This window comes from Myotis yumanensis, unplaced genomic scaffold, assembly GCF_028538775.1.
Source record: "Myotis yumanensis isolate MYYU_CA2020_CCGP unplaced genomic scaffold, mMyoYum1.0.hap1 SCAF_74, whole genome shotgun sequence".
NCBI classification, from domain to species: domain Eukaryota; kingdom Metazoa; phylum Chordata; class Mammalia; order Chiroptera; family Vespertilionidae; genus Myotis; species Myotis yumanensis.
This window is the reverse complement of record NW_027223825.1, coordinates 140,794-156,413: the sequence shown is the minus strand read 5'-3', so window position 1 is coordinate 156,413 and position 15,620 is coordinate 140,794. Positions and strand designations below refer to the sequence as shown.

Genomic DNA, 15,620 nt, shown 5'->3' with positions numbered 1-15,620 from the left:
GTGATGTGAGAGAAACATGGATTGGTTGCCTCCCACATGCACCCTGCCCAGAGTCAGGATAGAACCTGGTATGTGAAACCACGTATGTGCCCTTGACCAGGAATCTCTTGACCCAGAATGGAGCCCTCAGCTTTCCATTGCATGACATGACCTCTCACCTACTGAGCCACACCAGAAAGGCTCCGTTTGTCTTTCAAATGGATCTTCGCATCTATTTATCTTGAATAGATTATGGCCAGTTAAGTGTGCTTGCAATGTTATGGCTTTCTGAGTTTTTTGGAATCCTCTGTTCCTCTTTTATTTTCCTGCTCTCTTGTCTTGTATGTTGAGGGCTCTCTGTAGTGCTATGTTTGAATTCCTTTCGTTTATTTCTCCAGTGTCTCCTGTAGACACATACACACGGGGGCAGTAGAAAGCACGAGGTCTGCTAACAAGATATCTGCTGAGTGACGGGCGCCTAGGAGATTTTTTCCTTGTGGATTGTCCTGGGCCCACCGGAGTCCAGGTGTGTGGTTACCAGCATTCTTGACCTAGGACAAATGAACAGCCTCTCCATACATTGGAGGTTGAAAAACCAAGATAAACACACACACACACACACACACACACACACCAGACCACCCTGAAGGTAAAGCCCTACCTCACACCACACACCATCACTGCTAGATGTGTTCAAGGACAGTTGACAACCTGGATAGCAGAGACAGTGAACAGGGCTTTTAAAGGGTTGTATGTCAATTTTCAAATGAAGCACATGGTTAAGATTATTTTTAACTTTTATTAATAAATTCATGAGGCTTGAGGGCATCCATTTGCTATGGATAGAAAGGACAGGCAGATATGTGACAGGCAATGATAAGCACTGAAATAGTCCTTAAAATCCAGAAATTCTACTGATAAAAAAAATACAAATGGGACCGATGTTTGTAACCATTCATTGCCGAGAAATAGAGTCAATTGCAATGAATGAAGAGAAATGAGCAAAGAAATAATAAAATAACAAAAAATAAAATACCCCCCCCAAACACACACACACACACACTCTTCACAGGTCCCGGCTCCGAGGAGCCCGCACTAGAGGCGACGGTCAAGCACACCAAGCATCGCAGCCACGTTCAAGAGAACCTTTCCTTGAGATGCTTTTGGTGAATGCCACCTGAAGGGCGTGTCCTGTGGGGGATCTAGCCTGGGGCATGAGCGCCCCCACCCTAAACTTGACTCTCAACCGGTGACAAAGCTTCAGTTCTGGGGCCGGCTGATTGGTGGGTCTCTGGCTCCACCCACCACATTCCCAGGCTATAAAAGGGAGCAAGGGTAAGCTGCACCGCCCCTCCCCCCCCCCCCACACACACACACACGCCGCCCCGACCCCCTCCCCAGCCGAGGGAGATGGGGAAGGGAGAGCGACATGGGGAGGAGAAAGCTGGAGGCCAGGGCACCAGAGGGGAAGGGCAGCGGGGGTAGGTCCCGGCGTGGCGGGGGGGGGGGGCTGCATCGCCTAGCCCAGCCAAGGTGCGCGCCCAGCCCTGCTTCAGGTCCCAGCAAGACCAACTCAGCCCTTAGGGCCAATCCTTATCCCGAAGTTCCGGATCCTGCTTGCTGACTTCCCTTACCTACATTGTTCCAACATGCCAGAGGCTGTTCACCTTGGAGACCTGCTGAGGATATGGGTACAGCCCGGAGCGAGATTAACACCCTCTCCCCCGATTTTCCAGGGTCAGCGAGAGCTCACTGGATGCCGCCGGAACCGACGCTTTCCAAGGCAAGGGCCCATCTCTTGGGGCGAACCAATTTCAGGACGCGCTGCCCTTCACAAAGAAAAGAGAACTCTCCCCGGGGCGGCGGCCGGCTTCTCTGGGACCGGTTGTGTTACCGCACTGGAAGCTTCTTGGCGCCCGTCTCCGCCACTCCTGACTCGGGGTTCTGAACTCAACTCCCTTTCGATCGGCTGAGGGCAATGGCAGCCATCACCGGTCCCTTTGGAACGATGTTCGCCCATCTCTCAGGACCGACTGACCCATGATCAACTTCTGTTCACATGGAACCCTTTTCCACTTCGGCCTTCTAAGTTCTCCTTTGAATTTTTGCTACTACCACCAAGATCTGCACCTGCAGCTGCTCCACCCGGGCCTGTGCCCTAGGCTTCAAGGCTCACCGAAGGGGGCCCTCCTACTCGGAACGAGTTTTTTTGTTTGTTTGTTTGTTTGTTTTTCCTACGCCCCTTTCTGTTAATTATGGCCAAGGTGAAAACAGCAACCAGTAAAATGTATCCCCAAAATGACTCGGTACAAAACAGGTCTTTTTCAGAAATATTTAATAAAATAAAAGTTAACGAAAAATCTTTAAATGAGTTTTAAATCCTATTTCAAAACAGAAGAATCAACTCCATCATTGGCCACAGGTCCCTGGCCATCCTCCCACACACTGACTTGCTGGTGCTTTATCTGGTGTCCATCATCGCATTGTAATCGTCCAGCAGGGCGTCCATCTCCACGCCATCCATTTGGCCTTCTAAATCCTCAGTGTCCCTCATAGCGTTGTAAGTGTCCAGTAGGGTGTCCAACTCAGGGGTGTCCCTCATCGCAGTCAGCGTCCAGCTGGGAGTCCAACTCCTCAGTGACCCTCATGGAGCTGTAAGCGACCTTCTGGGCGTCCAACTCCTCGTTGTCCCTCATCCCACTGTAAGCGTCCAGCTGGGCATCCAACTGCTCGGTGCCCCTCAAGGAGTTGTCAGTGTCCTTCTGGGAGTTCAACTACTTGGTGCCCCTCATCACACTGTAAGCATCCAGCTTGGCGTCCATCTGTTTGGTGTCCCTCATCGAGTTGTAAGCGTCCTACTTGGCGTCCAACTGCTTGGTGGCCCGCATCACTTTGTAATTGTCCAGCTGGGCGTTCAACTTATCGGTGCCCCTCTTCGAGTTTTCAGCGTCCTACTGGGCATCCAACTGCTCCGGTGCCCCTCATCGCACTGTAAGCATACTGCTTGGCGTCCAACTGCTCGGTGCCCTCATAGCGCTGTAAGCATCCAGCTGGGAATCCAACTTTTTGGTGTCCCTCATCAGGCTGTAAGCATCCTTCTGAGCGTCCAAATGCTTGGTGCCCCACATCGAGTTGTAAGCGTCCAAATCGGCGTCCAACTCCTCCGCTGAGATCTGTGGCTTTCAATTGCGGCCTGCCTGTTCACCCGTTGCCTCCCCAGGCGCCCCTCCGAGTGCTGCCGCTGAAGCCTCCAGATCCTCGGTTTGTAGTCACCCAGCCTCTGTTGACACTCGGTACTGCCCTGGGATGCGTGACTATCTTCGAGGTGAGGATCTGGATGTTGAGGGGACAGCCATCCAAAGGGACGCCGTTGTACTGCTTCCTGGCTTCCAGGGCGTCTGCCTTCCGCTCAAAGTGCTCGTGGGCTGTTCCCAGGCTGTGGCCAGAGCGGTGGTAATGGACACCGGCCTTCTTCAGAGGCCCGAACTCCGCAAACAGCTGCTGAATGTCCACGTCAGACACTCCGAAGTCCAGGATGGACAGCAGCAGCTTCCCCCTGGTCATCAGGCCGGCGCCCCTGCCGAAGGCCTTGTGGAAGCGGTCGTGTTGCCACTCCTACGGAAGCTGTGTCAGCCTGCTGTAGGGCGCCGGCTGGTTCCTGCCTCGGCCGAGGGCAGCCTGGTTCCGGAACGGCCCGCCGCCTCTGCGCTCTGGTGCGGAGGCCTGCACTCCACAACCCCGGCCTCCCTGGGAGGTGACCGGGCCTCGGTCCGGCCTAGGTCCTTGCCCCCGCCCCCGCCGCAGCCACGGCCCCGGCCAGGGCAGGCCCGCTGGCTCCAGTCCAGCCTAATGTCATCCAGTGACATGTGGATTTTGTCGGCCATGGTGGGGCCCGAATCGGCCTCGGATTGAGCCCCTGCGGAGGCACGCAGGTCTTCACTTCCTGCACAACACCAGAGCTGTTCCTGGGCTGGCACCAGATAAGCAAAGCCGGTTAGGGTGGGTCACATATCTTTGTACTAGTGAATGACAAGAGGTAACTAGTCACTTCCCTTTTTTCCAGTGCCCTTGAGGCACAACCAAGAGTCCCAGGGAAGAGACCACAAATTCCCTCATTGTTACTGTTATCATGTTAATTTTTGACCACTCACTATCATTTTACAGCTTACCAACCCCCAGCCTCCTCCCCTTTGCTTTCTCCCACCTCCCTCATCTATCATCACTGGATTTCATGGAAACCCACTGGTCAATAGCAGGAAAGAGTGTAGCAGTGTTTGAAACCATTTACAAGTCTCATCCTTGGATGGTGATTTATAAAAATAGGTCAAAGACATGCTTGTGGACTTTGGGCTTTGCTGTGCTGTGTATCTGTGCAGAGGCCGGCTGATTTTAAACTCCTATGTGATGACTTAAGTTTATCCTTCACCCCTGGTCTGGTCCCTGGATTTCGTTATCTAGGCCTTGGAAAGGCCTCCTCCCTGCCTTGAAAAGAATAGATTTTTAATTCCTTAAGATTCTGCTTCCCAGCAGTAGCTGACAGTCTGGTTCAAATAAATTCATCACAGAAATTATTTACAGGTTTGAGTGTTTCTCAGGTTAATGGTATGAAACTCCAAGAAAACACACACACACCACACAAACCACACACACACACACACACACACACACATACATACAAGTTTTTCAAGTGTACAACTCAACAAAACATCACCTGAATACAGCGCCCAAAGTATAAAGCCTCTTTCTGTCACCATTTTCCTCCTCCACCTCCCCCCCCCCGGTTTCTTTCTATTTGGCTTTCTTTTGTGTTCCCCCTTCCACTACCACCCACCACCCCAAATCTATTTTTTTCAACATAGGGATGGGGCATTTCCAAGGCATACAAACAAGGCAACAAAGCCAGGAAGCCATAGAGGCAATAAACACTAACATGGACACATCTGCCACTGCCTATGTATATATATATAGTCACAAGAAAGCCCAAAGACAGCAAGCAGGTGGGTGTGGGGAACATTCGTACAATGTCATGTGGTTGTGGATTTTAGCGTGACTCACCTGACAAATGACAAGAAAGTGTTGGGGTGGAGCGGGAGCACACTGTAGTATGTGTGTTTGAAGTGAGGTAAATCTGGATGAGGCCTTGTCCATGAAATGTACAAAATCAATCAATTTGGCCCTGGACCGGTGGCTCAGTTGGCTACAGCGTCTTCCCTTATGCCACTGTTTGTGGGTTCAATCCCCAATCAGGGCACAGACAGGAAGCAACAGAGCCCTGGCTGGTGTGGCTCAGTTGGTTGAGCATCATCTCGTGCATTGAAAGGTCACCGATTCCTTTCCATATTGGGGCACATGCCCAGATTTCAGGTTCATTTCCCAGCTGGAGTATGTATTGGAGGCAACTGATAGGTATTTCTCTCTCTCTCTCTCTCTCTCTCTCTCTCTCTCTCCTTCCCTTTCTCCCTCCTTTCCTAAAATCAATAATACACACACACACACACACACACACACACACACATATATATATTTGTTGCTGTTAATCCTCACCCGAGGATACTTTTCCATTGATTTTTGGGGAAAGTGGAGGAGACAGGGCAAGACACAGGGAAACATTGATGTGAGAGAAACACGTCAATTGGTTGCCTGTGACCAGGGCAAGGGCCCAAAGAACCTGCCACCAAGGTCCATGACCTTGGCTGGAATCGGACCTGGGACCCTTTGGTCCACAGGCTGGCCAATGCTCAATGCACTGAACCAAACAGGCTAAAGGAAGTGTATATATATATGCTATACCCAGGCACGCATTGCTGTGGCTAAGTCTGGTTAAATGGAAAAGAAAGAAAAAAGAAAGCACACGTTTTCTAATGCGCTTAATTTCACAATGCCTGTGGGTATGCAACATTTTGTGTTGTTCCATTGTCTGTGCAGATATAGAGATTGTCTCGTTTGCCAACTCTAGAACATGCAACATATAATTGTCCATGTGAGAAGCAATCCGCATCTAGATCTAAACCGCACAATTCTAAAGATTGGCCCTGAGCTTTGTTGATGGTGATTGCAAACGCCAATTGAATTGGGAATTGCAATCTCTTAAATTGAAATGGCATATCCGATGGAATCACAGGAATGCGAGGAATGAGGACATCTTCACCTTTGAAAGGTCCTGTCAAGATTGTTGCTTCTATGACATTGCTCATTAATTTTTTTACTGCAAGCCGCGTGCCTGTCAAAGCTCGGGCTGGTTGACATTTCACAACATGGTAATTGGCTCGCCGATTTTCAATTGCAGTACATGCGGTGGCATCCCTGGTAGATCGAGTGAATTCAAACATTCTGTTGGATAATTAACCGCTTCATCTGCTTCCACAACAGTGTCAACGGACTTGTATGTGACTGCCTCGCTTTGAATGTTAGACTGAATGATATTGTTAAGTCCGTAGACGTCTTTGTTCTTGGCCACAAGAATAGCTTGTTCACTCAGCCAATCGTGGTTCTTACAATTGCTTTGAATATTGGGAAATACTTTTTCAACCAATTCTTCTTTTGACGTCACTAAATTGCAGAAGTTATGAGGCAATGCAATTCGTCCTGAGGTCAGATCAACCGGCACCTTTCCGTTCCCAATTCCCAGCAAATGATGTGAGAATATCTCAGCTGATGAATCATTTTGCAGCTGGACACGCATATTTGCGGTTAATTTTATCTACACTTTATAATTGTAAACAGAAACATTGAAATGGAATCCTAAAATATTTAGTATAGCGTGTATTGCTTTTATGTCCAACAGATGGCGCTGCTTTTCAAAAAAAGCATGTTTTTACCTGTCACAGGTGTGACATCTATATAATAGTAGGTATATAGATATATAAAAGCATGCGCGTGTTCGAATGCAACGTTGTGTCAAAATTTCTAAGCAATCAGCAAAAACCGGTTTGGCTCAATTGATCGTGCGTTGGTCTGCGGACTGAAAGGTCCCAGGTTCGATTCCGGTCAAGGCCATGTACTGGGGTTGCGGGCATATCCCCAGTAGGAGATGTGCAAGAGGCAGCTGATCAATGTTTCTCTCTCATCTATGTTTCTAACTCTCTATCTCTCTCCCTTTCTCTCTATGAAAAATCAATAAAATATATTTTTAAAAAAATTCAAAGCAATCGGTGAAGAGCTTTCGGAGATTTAAAAGTTTGAACAAAGGAACATTTGCATATATATATATATATATATATATATATATATATATATCCCTCCCTCCCTCCTCTCCTCCCTTCTATTCTCTTTTTTTCCCCCCACACTCAAAAAAAAAAACAAAAAACAAAACTATCCCTAGTTGGTTTGGCTCAGTGGATAGAGCCAAAAGGTCCCAGTTTTTATTTCTGTCAAGGGCACATGCCCGGGATTTGGGCTAGATCCCCAGTACGGGGTGTACAGGAGGCAGCCGATCCATGATCCTCTCTTATCGTGGATGTTTCAATCTCTCCCTCTCCCTTCCTCTCTGAAATCAATAAAAAATATATATATTTTAAAGAACACATGAAGCCCTAGCCGGTTTGGCTCAGTGGATAGAGCATCAGCCTGCAGACTGAAGGGTCTCATGTTCCATTCTGGCCAAGGGCACAGGCCGGGGTTGCAGGCTCAATCCCCAGTAGGGGGCGTGCAAGAGGCAGCTGATCCATGATCCTCTCTCATCATGGATGTTTCAGTCTTTCTACCTCTCCCTTCCTCTCTAAAATCAATAAAGAAATACATTTATTTTAAAAAATACATCAGGAATCAGTGTAGAGCAGTGTTTGACAGCACTTGGGAGTCACTGCTAAATTGCAATACACTGTAGAACAGTATTTGACACCACTTGGGATTCCGGTTGGTTCTCCAGTTTGAAACATGGAAGAAAATAATAGGATTAAAATTTTATTTTATCATACATTGACATAATTCTTGATAATAACTGCAGAACACTTATTCTTAGAATGAATCAGAACAGAATCTAATTTTGGTTGGGATTTTCATCTAACTATATTTTCTGACAAAATTACTAGATGTTAAATGCAGTGTGGTATCCCAAATTGGATCTAGGAACGACAAAGTGCATTATGACAAAAAATTGGTGAAATCTGAATAAAATTTGCAGCTTAGTTAATAATAATATGCAGACGTCTTAGTTTTAACAAATGTTCCACGTTAATGGAACACTAGGGAGAACTGGTGAGGGGTAGACAAGAATTCTCGGTATAATAGTTGGAATATTTCTATCAATCTATATATAGAAGAAGTTATGAGGCAGAAGTTATATATGACTTATAACTTCTTATATATATATATAAGACATATATATATATGACTTGAAAAAATGGGGTGAGGAAGCAAAATACAAGCCCATATTTTTATTTTTTTCCATAATGCAAATTTATTGTTACACAAATGTACAGTGTTTGAACAGAGCAAGAAAGCCACACTGTTGCCTAGAAAGAGGAGTTGAAGCAGCACATGGGAAGCAGGGTGGTTCCGGGATGTCAGGTGTGTAGTTAGAGGCTTGGCTTCATGTATGTGGAGATGTCCATTTCTTCAGGAAGCTCCGCCACATTGACTTCAAACCGACCCTGAACCTCATTGAGGATTTTGGCATCGTTCTCATGAGACACAAAAGTGATAGCCAGGCCTTTGGTGCCAAATCGCCCGGCACGGGCCACCCGGTGGAGGTAGGTGTCCGAGTCCCCAGGCATGTCATAATTGAAGACGATGTTGACTCGCTCAATGTCCATCCCTCGGCCAAACAGATCGGTGGCCACCAGGATCCGCCGCTGAAAGTCCTTGAACTGCTGGTAGCATGCTAGGCGCTCCTCCTGGGCCATGGCTCTGTGGATGGCGATGGCTGGGAAGTTCTGTTGCACGAGTAGCTGGGCCAAGGCCATGCAGCGCTGCACCGACCTCACGAAGATCACCACCTGGTTAAACTCTAGCACGTCCAGGAGGTCAAGGAGTTGACGGTTCTTTTCTCTCTCTTTGAGCTTGACATAGTATTGCTGCAGCCCATGCAGCGTGAGCTTGGCGTCGTCGTCCACTGACACTTCCAGGGGATCTTGCATGAACTTCCTGCAGACAGGCGGGATCTCCTTGCTCAGCGTGGCACTGAACATCATGCACTGCTTCTCGCGTGGCGTCAGGCAAAAGATCTCCTGTACATCCTGCCGCATGTCTAGCTGCTCCAGCATCTTGTCACACTCGTCCAGTAGGAAGTGCTTCACATTTCTCAAGTTGAGGCTCCTGTTCCGCACGAGTGCCAAGATGCGACCTGGAGTCCCCACCACGATGTGGGGACAGTTCTTCTTCAACACCTCTTCGTCCTTCTTGATGGAGAGACCCCCGAAGAACACGGACACCTTGACACTGGGCATGTACTTGGAGAAGCGGTCATACTCCTTCCTGATCTGAAAGGCCAGCTCCCGAGTGTGGCACATGACCAGCACGGCCACCTGTCCATTGATGGGCTCGATCTGCTGAAGGGTGGCCAGCACGAAGACTGCAGTCTTACCCATTCCAGACTTGGCCTGGCACAGGATATCCATGCCCAGGATGGCTTGGGGGATGCACTGGTGCTGAACCTCAGATGGATGCTCAAAGCCACAGTCCCCTATGGCCCTCAGGAGCTCAGGCTTCAGCAGAAAGTCCCGGAAGCCAGAGCTGTGGATCGAAACGTAGGACCCCTTGGCATCTTTCTTGGGGGGTATTGGGGTGCTCTCTGTAGGAGCCTGGGGCTCTTCATCTTCCTCATAATCCAGAAGCTCGTTTTCCACATCCTGTTCTGCCATCATACTGGTTCGCCGTTTGCCTCCGCGCTCGCGCGCGCGCGCGCACTGCAAGAGTCCACCCGAGCTAGAGCGCCCCGTATGGTCGGTCGGTCGGTGAGGGCCCTCTTTCAATGGCAGACCTCCGACTTGTTGCAGTCTCACTTGGGGAATGAGGCAGGCAGCTCTCTCAGGCCGCCTTTATAAGGGCACAAATCTCCTCCTGAGGACTCCACCCCCAGGACCTAATCCCATCATGAGGGCTCCACCCCCAGAACCTAATCCCATCCCAAAACTCCAGCTCCTAATCCCATTAGCTGGCGTAATAGGATTTCAATTTATGAATTTGGGGCATGGTGGGAGTAACAAGCATTCAGCCCATAGCACTCATCTTCACTTCACTGTGCTTTATTGTCCTAAATGATTTAGAAAAATGGGCTCTAGCCAGTTTGGCTCAGTGGATAGAGCATCGGCCTGCGGACTGAAAGGTCCTGGGTTCGATTCCAGTCAAGGGCATGAACTTTGGTTGGGGCCATATCTCCAGTAGGAAGTGTGCAGGAAGCAGCTGATTGATGGTTCTCTCTCATCGATGTTTCTAACTCTCTATCTCTCTCCCTTTCTCTCTGTAAAAAAAACAAAAGAAATATTTTTTTAAAAACGGCCATCAGGTGGCGCACGAACACCAAGAACAACAGTGGGGCGGCTCCTGGGCAGTGGGCCCGGCCTGGGCCGGCACCCCGCCGCCCACTGTGTGTGTGTTTGTGGGGAGGGGGGTGGCAGGGGACAAGGGTGGCCGATCTCCTCCCCGCGCCCACCTTTCCAGTGGGACCGTGTCGGCCGGGTCCCGTGGCGGGTGGCGGGGCGGCGGGGCGGGGCGTCCAACACCTGGGGTTTACCCAGGAAGGCCCCTTGCTCTCGCGACACGGCCTGGCAGCGGAATGGGGACTGGAAAAGTTTTTTGGGGGTGGGGCCTGACAGAGGACCGAGAGGATGGACCCAGAACACTTTTTGCGGGCCCGGGACCTTTAAACCCTCAACCCGCGGTGGTGGGGGCGGGGGGGGGGGGGGGGGGCGACAATGACTACTCTGAAGACCTAAGCGCAGGCGAGTATTCCTGGGGCAAAAAAACAAAGGAGGAATCATTTCCTCTGTTTGTTTCCTTTCAGTTATTTTTTTTTTCAGAATTGAATTTATTGGGGGACACATCGGTGAATAAAATGAAATGAAATGCAATAGGATAAAATGAAAGGTGTACATACATAAGAAGCTTTGCATTGTGGATGAAAAGGGGCCACATGTTACCCTGCCCGGCTTGACTCAGTGGATAGAGCGTCAGCCTTAACTGTACGATAAATGAATATTTATGTTTTTATATATATTTCATTGATTTTTGACATAGAGGAAGGGAGAGGGACAGAGAGTTAGAAACATCAACGAGAGAGAACAATCGATCAGCTGCCTCCTGCACATCTCCTACTGAGGATGTGCCCACAACCAAGGTACATGCCCTTGACCGGAATCGAACCTGGGAACTTTCAGTCCGCAGGCCCGAAGGCCAACGCTCTATCCACTGAGGGAAACCGGTTAGGGCAGGTCACATATCTTTGTACTAGTGAATGACAAGAGGTAACTAGTCACTTCCCTTTTTTCCAGTGCCCTTGGGGCACAGCCCAGAGTCCCAGGGCAGAGACCACAAATTCCCTCATTGTTACTGTTATCATGTTAATTTTTGACCACTCACTATCATTTTACAGCTTACCAACCCCCAGCCTCCTCCCCTTTGCTTTCTCCCACCTCCCTCATCTATCATCACTGGATTTCATGGAACCCACTGGTCAACAGCAAGAAAGAGTGTAGAACAGTGTTTGAAACCACTTACAAGTTTCATCCTTGGATGGTGATTTATAAAAATAGGTCAAAGACATGCTTGTGGCCTTTGGGCTTTGCTGTGCTGTGTATCTATGCAGAGGCAGGGTGCTTTTAAACTCCTATATGATGACTTTAGTTTATCCTTCAGCCCTGGTCTGGCCTCCGGACTTTGGTATCTAGGCCTTGGAAAGGCCTCCTCCCTGCCTTGAAAAGAATAGATTTTTAATTCCTTGAGATTCTGCTTCCCGGCAATTGCCGACAGTCTGGTTCAAATAAACTCATCACAGAAATTATTTACAGGTTTGCGTGTTTCTCAGGTTAATGATATGGAACTCCAAGAAAACACACACACACCACACACCACACACACACACACACACACACACACACACACACACATGCAAGTTTTTCAAGTGTACAACTCAACGAAACATCACCTGAATACAGCACCCAAAGTATAAAGTCTCTTTCTGTCACCATTTACCGCACCCCCCCCCCCCGCCCCATTTCTTTCTCTTTGGCTTTCTTTTGTGTTCCACCCTTCCACTACCCCCCACCACCCCAAATCTATGATTTTCAACGTAGGGAGGAGGCCTTTCTGTTGTAATGTACCCCGTGAATCACAGAAGGACGCCTCAAGAAGTCGAATTAAAGAGTCACATTTATTGCAATCCGGGACTATGAGGGGACATTCCCAAATCTCATAGCAATAAGATGGTGGCAAAACCAGACTTATATAGGCAAAAATCACAAAGGTATTGATTACATCCCAGGGTTTGGAATGAGACACCTGGCTCGCAAAAACACAGAATTAAGCATGTTAATTACAGTTTCGGGTCTCGGGGTCACTGAATTGACAGAAATACATTATCTAGAGCCTTTGGGTAACCTGGGTTAAACTTAGGCATGTTATCTAAATTACAGTTCTGGGTCTCCGGATCACTGAGTTGATAGAAACACATTATCTAGAGCCATCGAGGCACTTTAGAGTAATTGCACTGTCCTGGTCTTAACTGAGTCAACTGGAATGCACCACCTATGGCCACTAAAACAATTTAGGGTAATTGTGCTGTCCTGTTTCCCAGGTACAGAAGAATGTGCTTCGATAACCAGTAAGATCACAATCAATGGGATAGTCATTCAATCAATAAGGCATTCAATGAATGGGATGATTTATACAATTCAGAAAATCAAAATAACCTGTCCATTGTTAAACAAAGCAAATAGGTACCATACTTCATTTCCAAGGCCTACAAACAAAGCAACAAAGCCAGGAAGCCATACAGGCAATAAACGATAACCTGGACCACATCTGCCACTGCCAATGTATATATATATACATATATATATATATTCACCAGAAAGACCAAAGACAAGACAACAAGCAGGTGGGTGTGGGGAACATTGGTGCAATGTCATGTGGTTGTGGATTTTAGCGTGACTCGCCTTATGAATGACAAGAAAGTGTGGGGGGGGGGGCGCCCTGTAGTATGTGTGTTTGAAATGAGGTAAATCTGGATGAGGCCTTGTCCATGAAATGTACAAAATCAATCAATTTGGCCCTGGACCGGTGGCTCAGTTGGCTAGAGCGTCTTCCCTTATGCCACTGTTTGTGGTTTCGATCCCCAATCAGGGCACATACAGGAAGCAACAGAGCCCTGGCTGGTGTGGCTCAGTTGGTTGAGCGTCATGTCTCGCATTGAAAGGTCACTGATTCCTTTCCAGGTTTCAGGTTCAATTCCCAGCTGGAGTATGTATTGGAGGCAACTGATAGGTATTTCTCTCTCTCTCTCTCTCTCTCTCTCTCTCTCTCTCTCTCCTTCCCTCCCTCCCTCCCTCCCTAAAATCAATAATACACACACACACACACACATATATATATATATATATTTGTTGCTGTTAATCCTCACCCGAGGATATTTTTCCATTGATTTTTAGGGAGAGTGGAGGAGACAGGGCAAGACAGAGGGAAACATCGATGTGAGAGAAACACGTCAATTGGTTGCCTCCGACCAGGGCCAGGGCCCAAAGAACCTGCCACCAAGGCCCATGACCTTGGCCTGAATCGGACCCGGGACCCTTTGGTCCACAGGCTGGCCAACGCTCAATGCACTGAATCAAACAGGCTAGGGGAAAATATAAATATACATATATATGCAGTACCCAGCCACGCATTGCTGTGGCTCAGTCTGGTTAAATGGAAAAGAAAGAAAAGAGAAAGCACACGTTTTCTAATGCGCTTAATTTCACAATGCCTGTGGGTATGCAACATTTTGTGTTGTTCCATTGTCTGTGCAGATATAGAGATTGTCTGGTTTGCCGACTCTAGAACACGCAACATATAATTGTCCATGTGAGAAGCAATCCACGTCTAGATCTAAACCGCACAATTCTAATGATTGGCCCTGAGCTTTGTTGATGGTGATTGCAAACGCCAATCGAATCGGGAATTGCAATCTCTTAAATTGAAATGGCATATCCGATGGAATCACAGGAATGCGAGGAATGAGGACATCTTCACCTTTGAAAGGTCCTGTCAAGATTGTTGCTTCTATGACATTGCTCATTAATTTTTTTTACTGCAAGCTGCGTGCCTGTCAAAGCTCGGGCTGGTTGACATTTCACAACATGGTAATTGGCTCGCCGATTTTCAATTGCAGTACATGCGGTGGCATCCCTGGCAGATCGAGTGAATTCAAACATTCTGTTGGATAATTAACCGCTTCATCTGCTTCCACAAGAGTGTCGACGGACTTGTATGTGACTGCCTCGCTTTGAATGTTAGACTGAATGATATTGTTAAGTCCATAGACGTCTTTGTTCTTGGCCGCAAGAATAGCTCGTTCACTCAGCCAATCGTGGTTCTTACAATTGGTTTGAATATTGGGAAATACTTTTTCAAACAATTCTTCTTTTGACGTCACTAAATTGCAGAAGTTATGATGCAATGCAATTCGTCCTGAGGTCAGATCAACCGGCACCTTTCTGTTCCCAATTCCCAGCAATTGATGTGAGACTATCTCAGCTGATGGATCGTTTTGCAGCTGGACATGCATATTTGTGGTTAATTTTATCTGCAATTTATAATTGTAAACAGAAACATTGAAATGGAATCATAAAATATTTAGTATAGCGTGTGTTGCTTTTACGTCCAACAGATGGCTCTGTTTTTTAAAAAAAGCATGTTTTTACCTGTCACAGGTGTGACATCTATATAATAGTAGGTATATAGGTATATAGAAACACGCGAGTATTCGAATGCAATGTTGTGCCAAAATTTCAAAGCAATTGGTGAAGAACTTTCAGAGATTTAAGATTTTGAACAAACGAACATTTGCATTTTTATTTATATATATTTAAAAGCTACCGACGAATGAATAAACAACTTCTCTTTCTCCCTCCCTCTTCCTCCCCCTTCCTCTCCTCCCTTCCACTCTCTCTTATTTTCCCCACTCTCTCAAAAACAAACAAACAAACAAAAAATCTAGCCCTAGCTGGTTTGGCTCAGTGGATAGAGCCAAAAGGTCCCAGTTTCGATTCCTGTCGAGGGCACATGCCCGGGATTCGGGCTCGATCCCCAGTACGGGGTGTGTAAGAGGCAGCCGATCCATGATCCTCTCTTATCGTGGATGTTTCAATCTCTCCCTCTCCCTTCCTCTCTGAAATCAATAAAAAATATATATTTTAAAGAACACATCAAGCCCTAGCCGGTTTGTCTCAGCGGATAGAGCATCAGCCTGCGGACTGAAGGGTCTTGGGTTCCATTCTGGCCAAGGGCACATGCTCGGGTTGCATGCTCAATCCCCAGAAGGGGGCGTGCAAGAGGCAGCCGATCCATGTTCCTCTCTCATCATGGATGTTTCAGTCTCTCTACCTCTCCCTTCCTCTCTAAAATCAACAAAGAAATACATTTAAAAAAAATACATCAGTAATCAGTGTAGGGCAGTGTTTGACAACACTTGGGAATCACTGCTAAAGAGCAATACACTGTAGAAC

General features: G+C 47.6%; 1 protein-coding gene and 1 pseudogene across 1 annotated transcript; both read right to left on the bottom strand.

Moving 5' to 3' along the window:
- Positions 1 to 2,564: 2,564 nt before the first annotated feature.
- LOC139001033 (THO complex subunit 4-like) lies at positions 2,565 to 3,863 on the bottom strand. Its single transcript, XM_070402901.1, has 3 exons — positions 3,744 to 3,863; positions 3,277 to 3,594; positions 2,565 to 2,705 (listed from the first exon to the last, which is right to left on the bottom strand). The coding sequence occupies exons 1-3, from the start codon at positions 3,861 to 3,863 to the stop codon at positions 2,565 to 2,567; spliced, it is 579 nt and encodes a 192-aa protein (XP_070259002.1).
- Positions 3,864 to 8,495: 4,632 nt separating this feature from the next.
- LOC139001032 (ATP-dependent RNA helicase DDX39A pseudogene) lies at positions 8,496 to 9,782 on the bottom strand (annotated as a pseudogene).
- Between the last annotated feature and the right edge of the window lie 5,838 nt (positions 9,783 to 15,620).

Coding starts and splice junctions, on each gene's coding strand:
- LOC139001033 (XM_070402901.1), bottom strand. CDS start 3,863: ATGGCCGACAAAATCCACATGTCACTGGATGACATTAGGCTGGACTGG. Junction 3,595..3,743: donor AGGACCTAGGCCGGACCGAG/GCCCGGTCACCT, acceptor CAGCTTCCGTAG/GAGTGGCAACACGACCGCTT. Junction 2,706..3,276: donor TAGTCACGCATCCCAGGGCA/GTACCGAGTGTC, acceptor GGCACCGAGCAG/TTGGATGCCCAGCTGGACGC.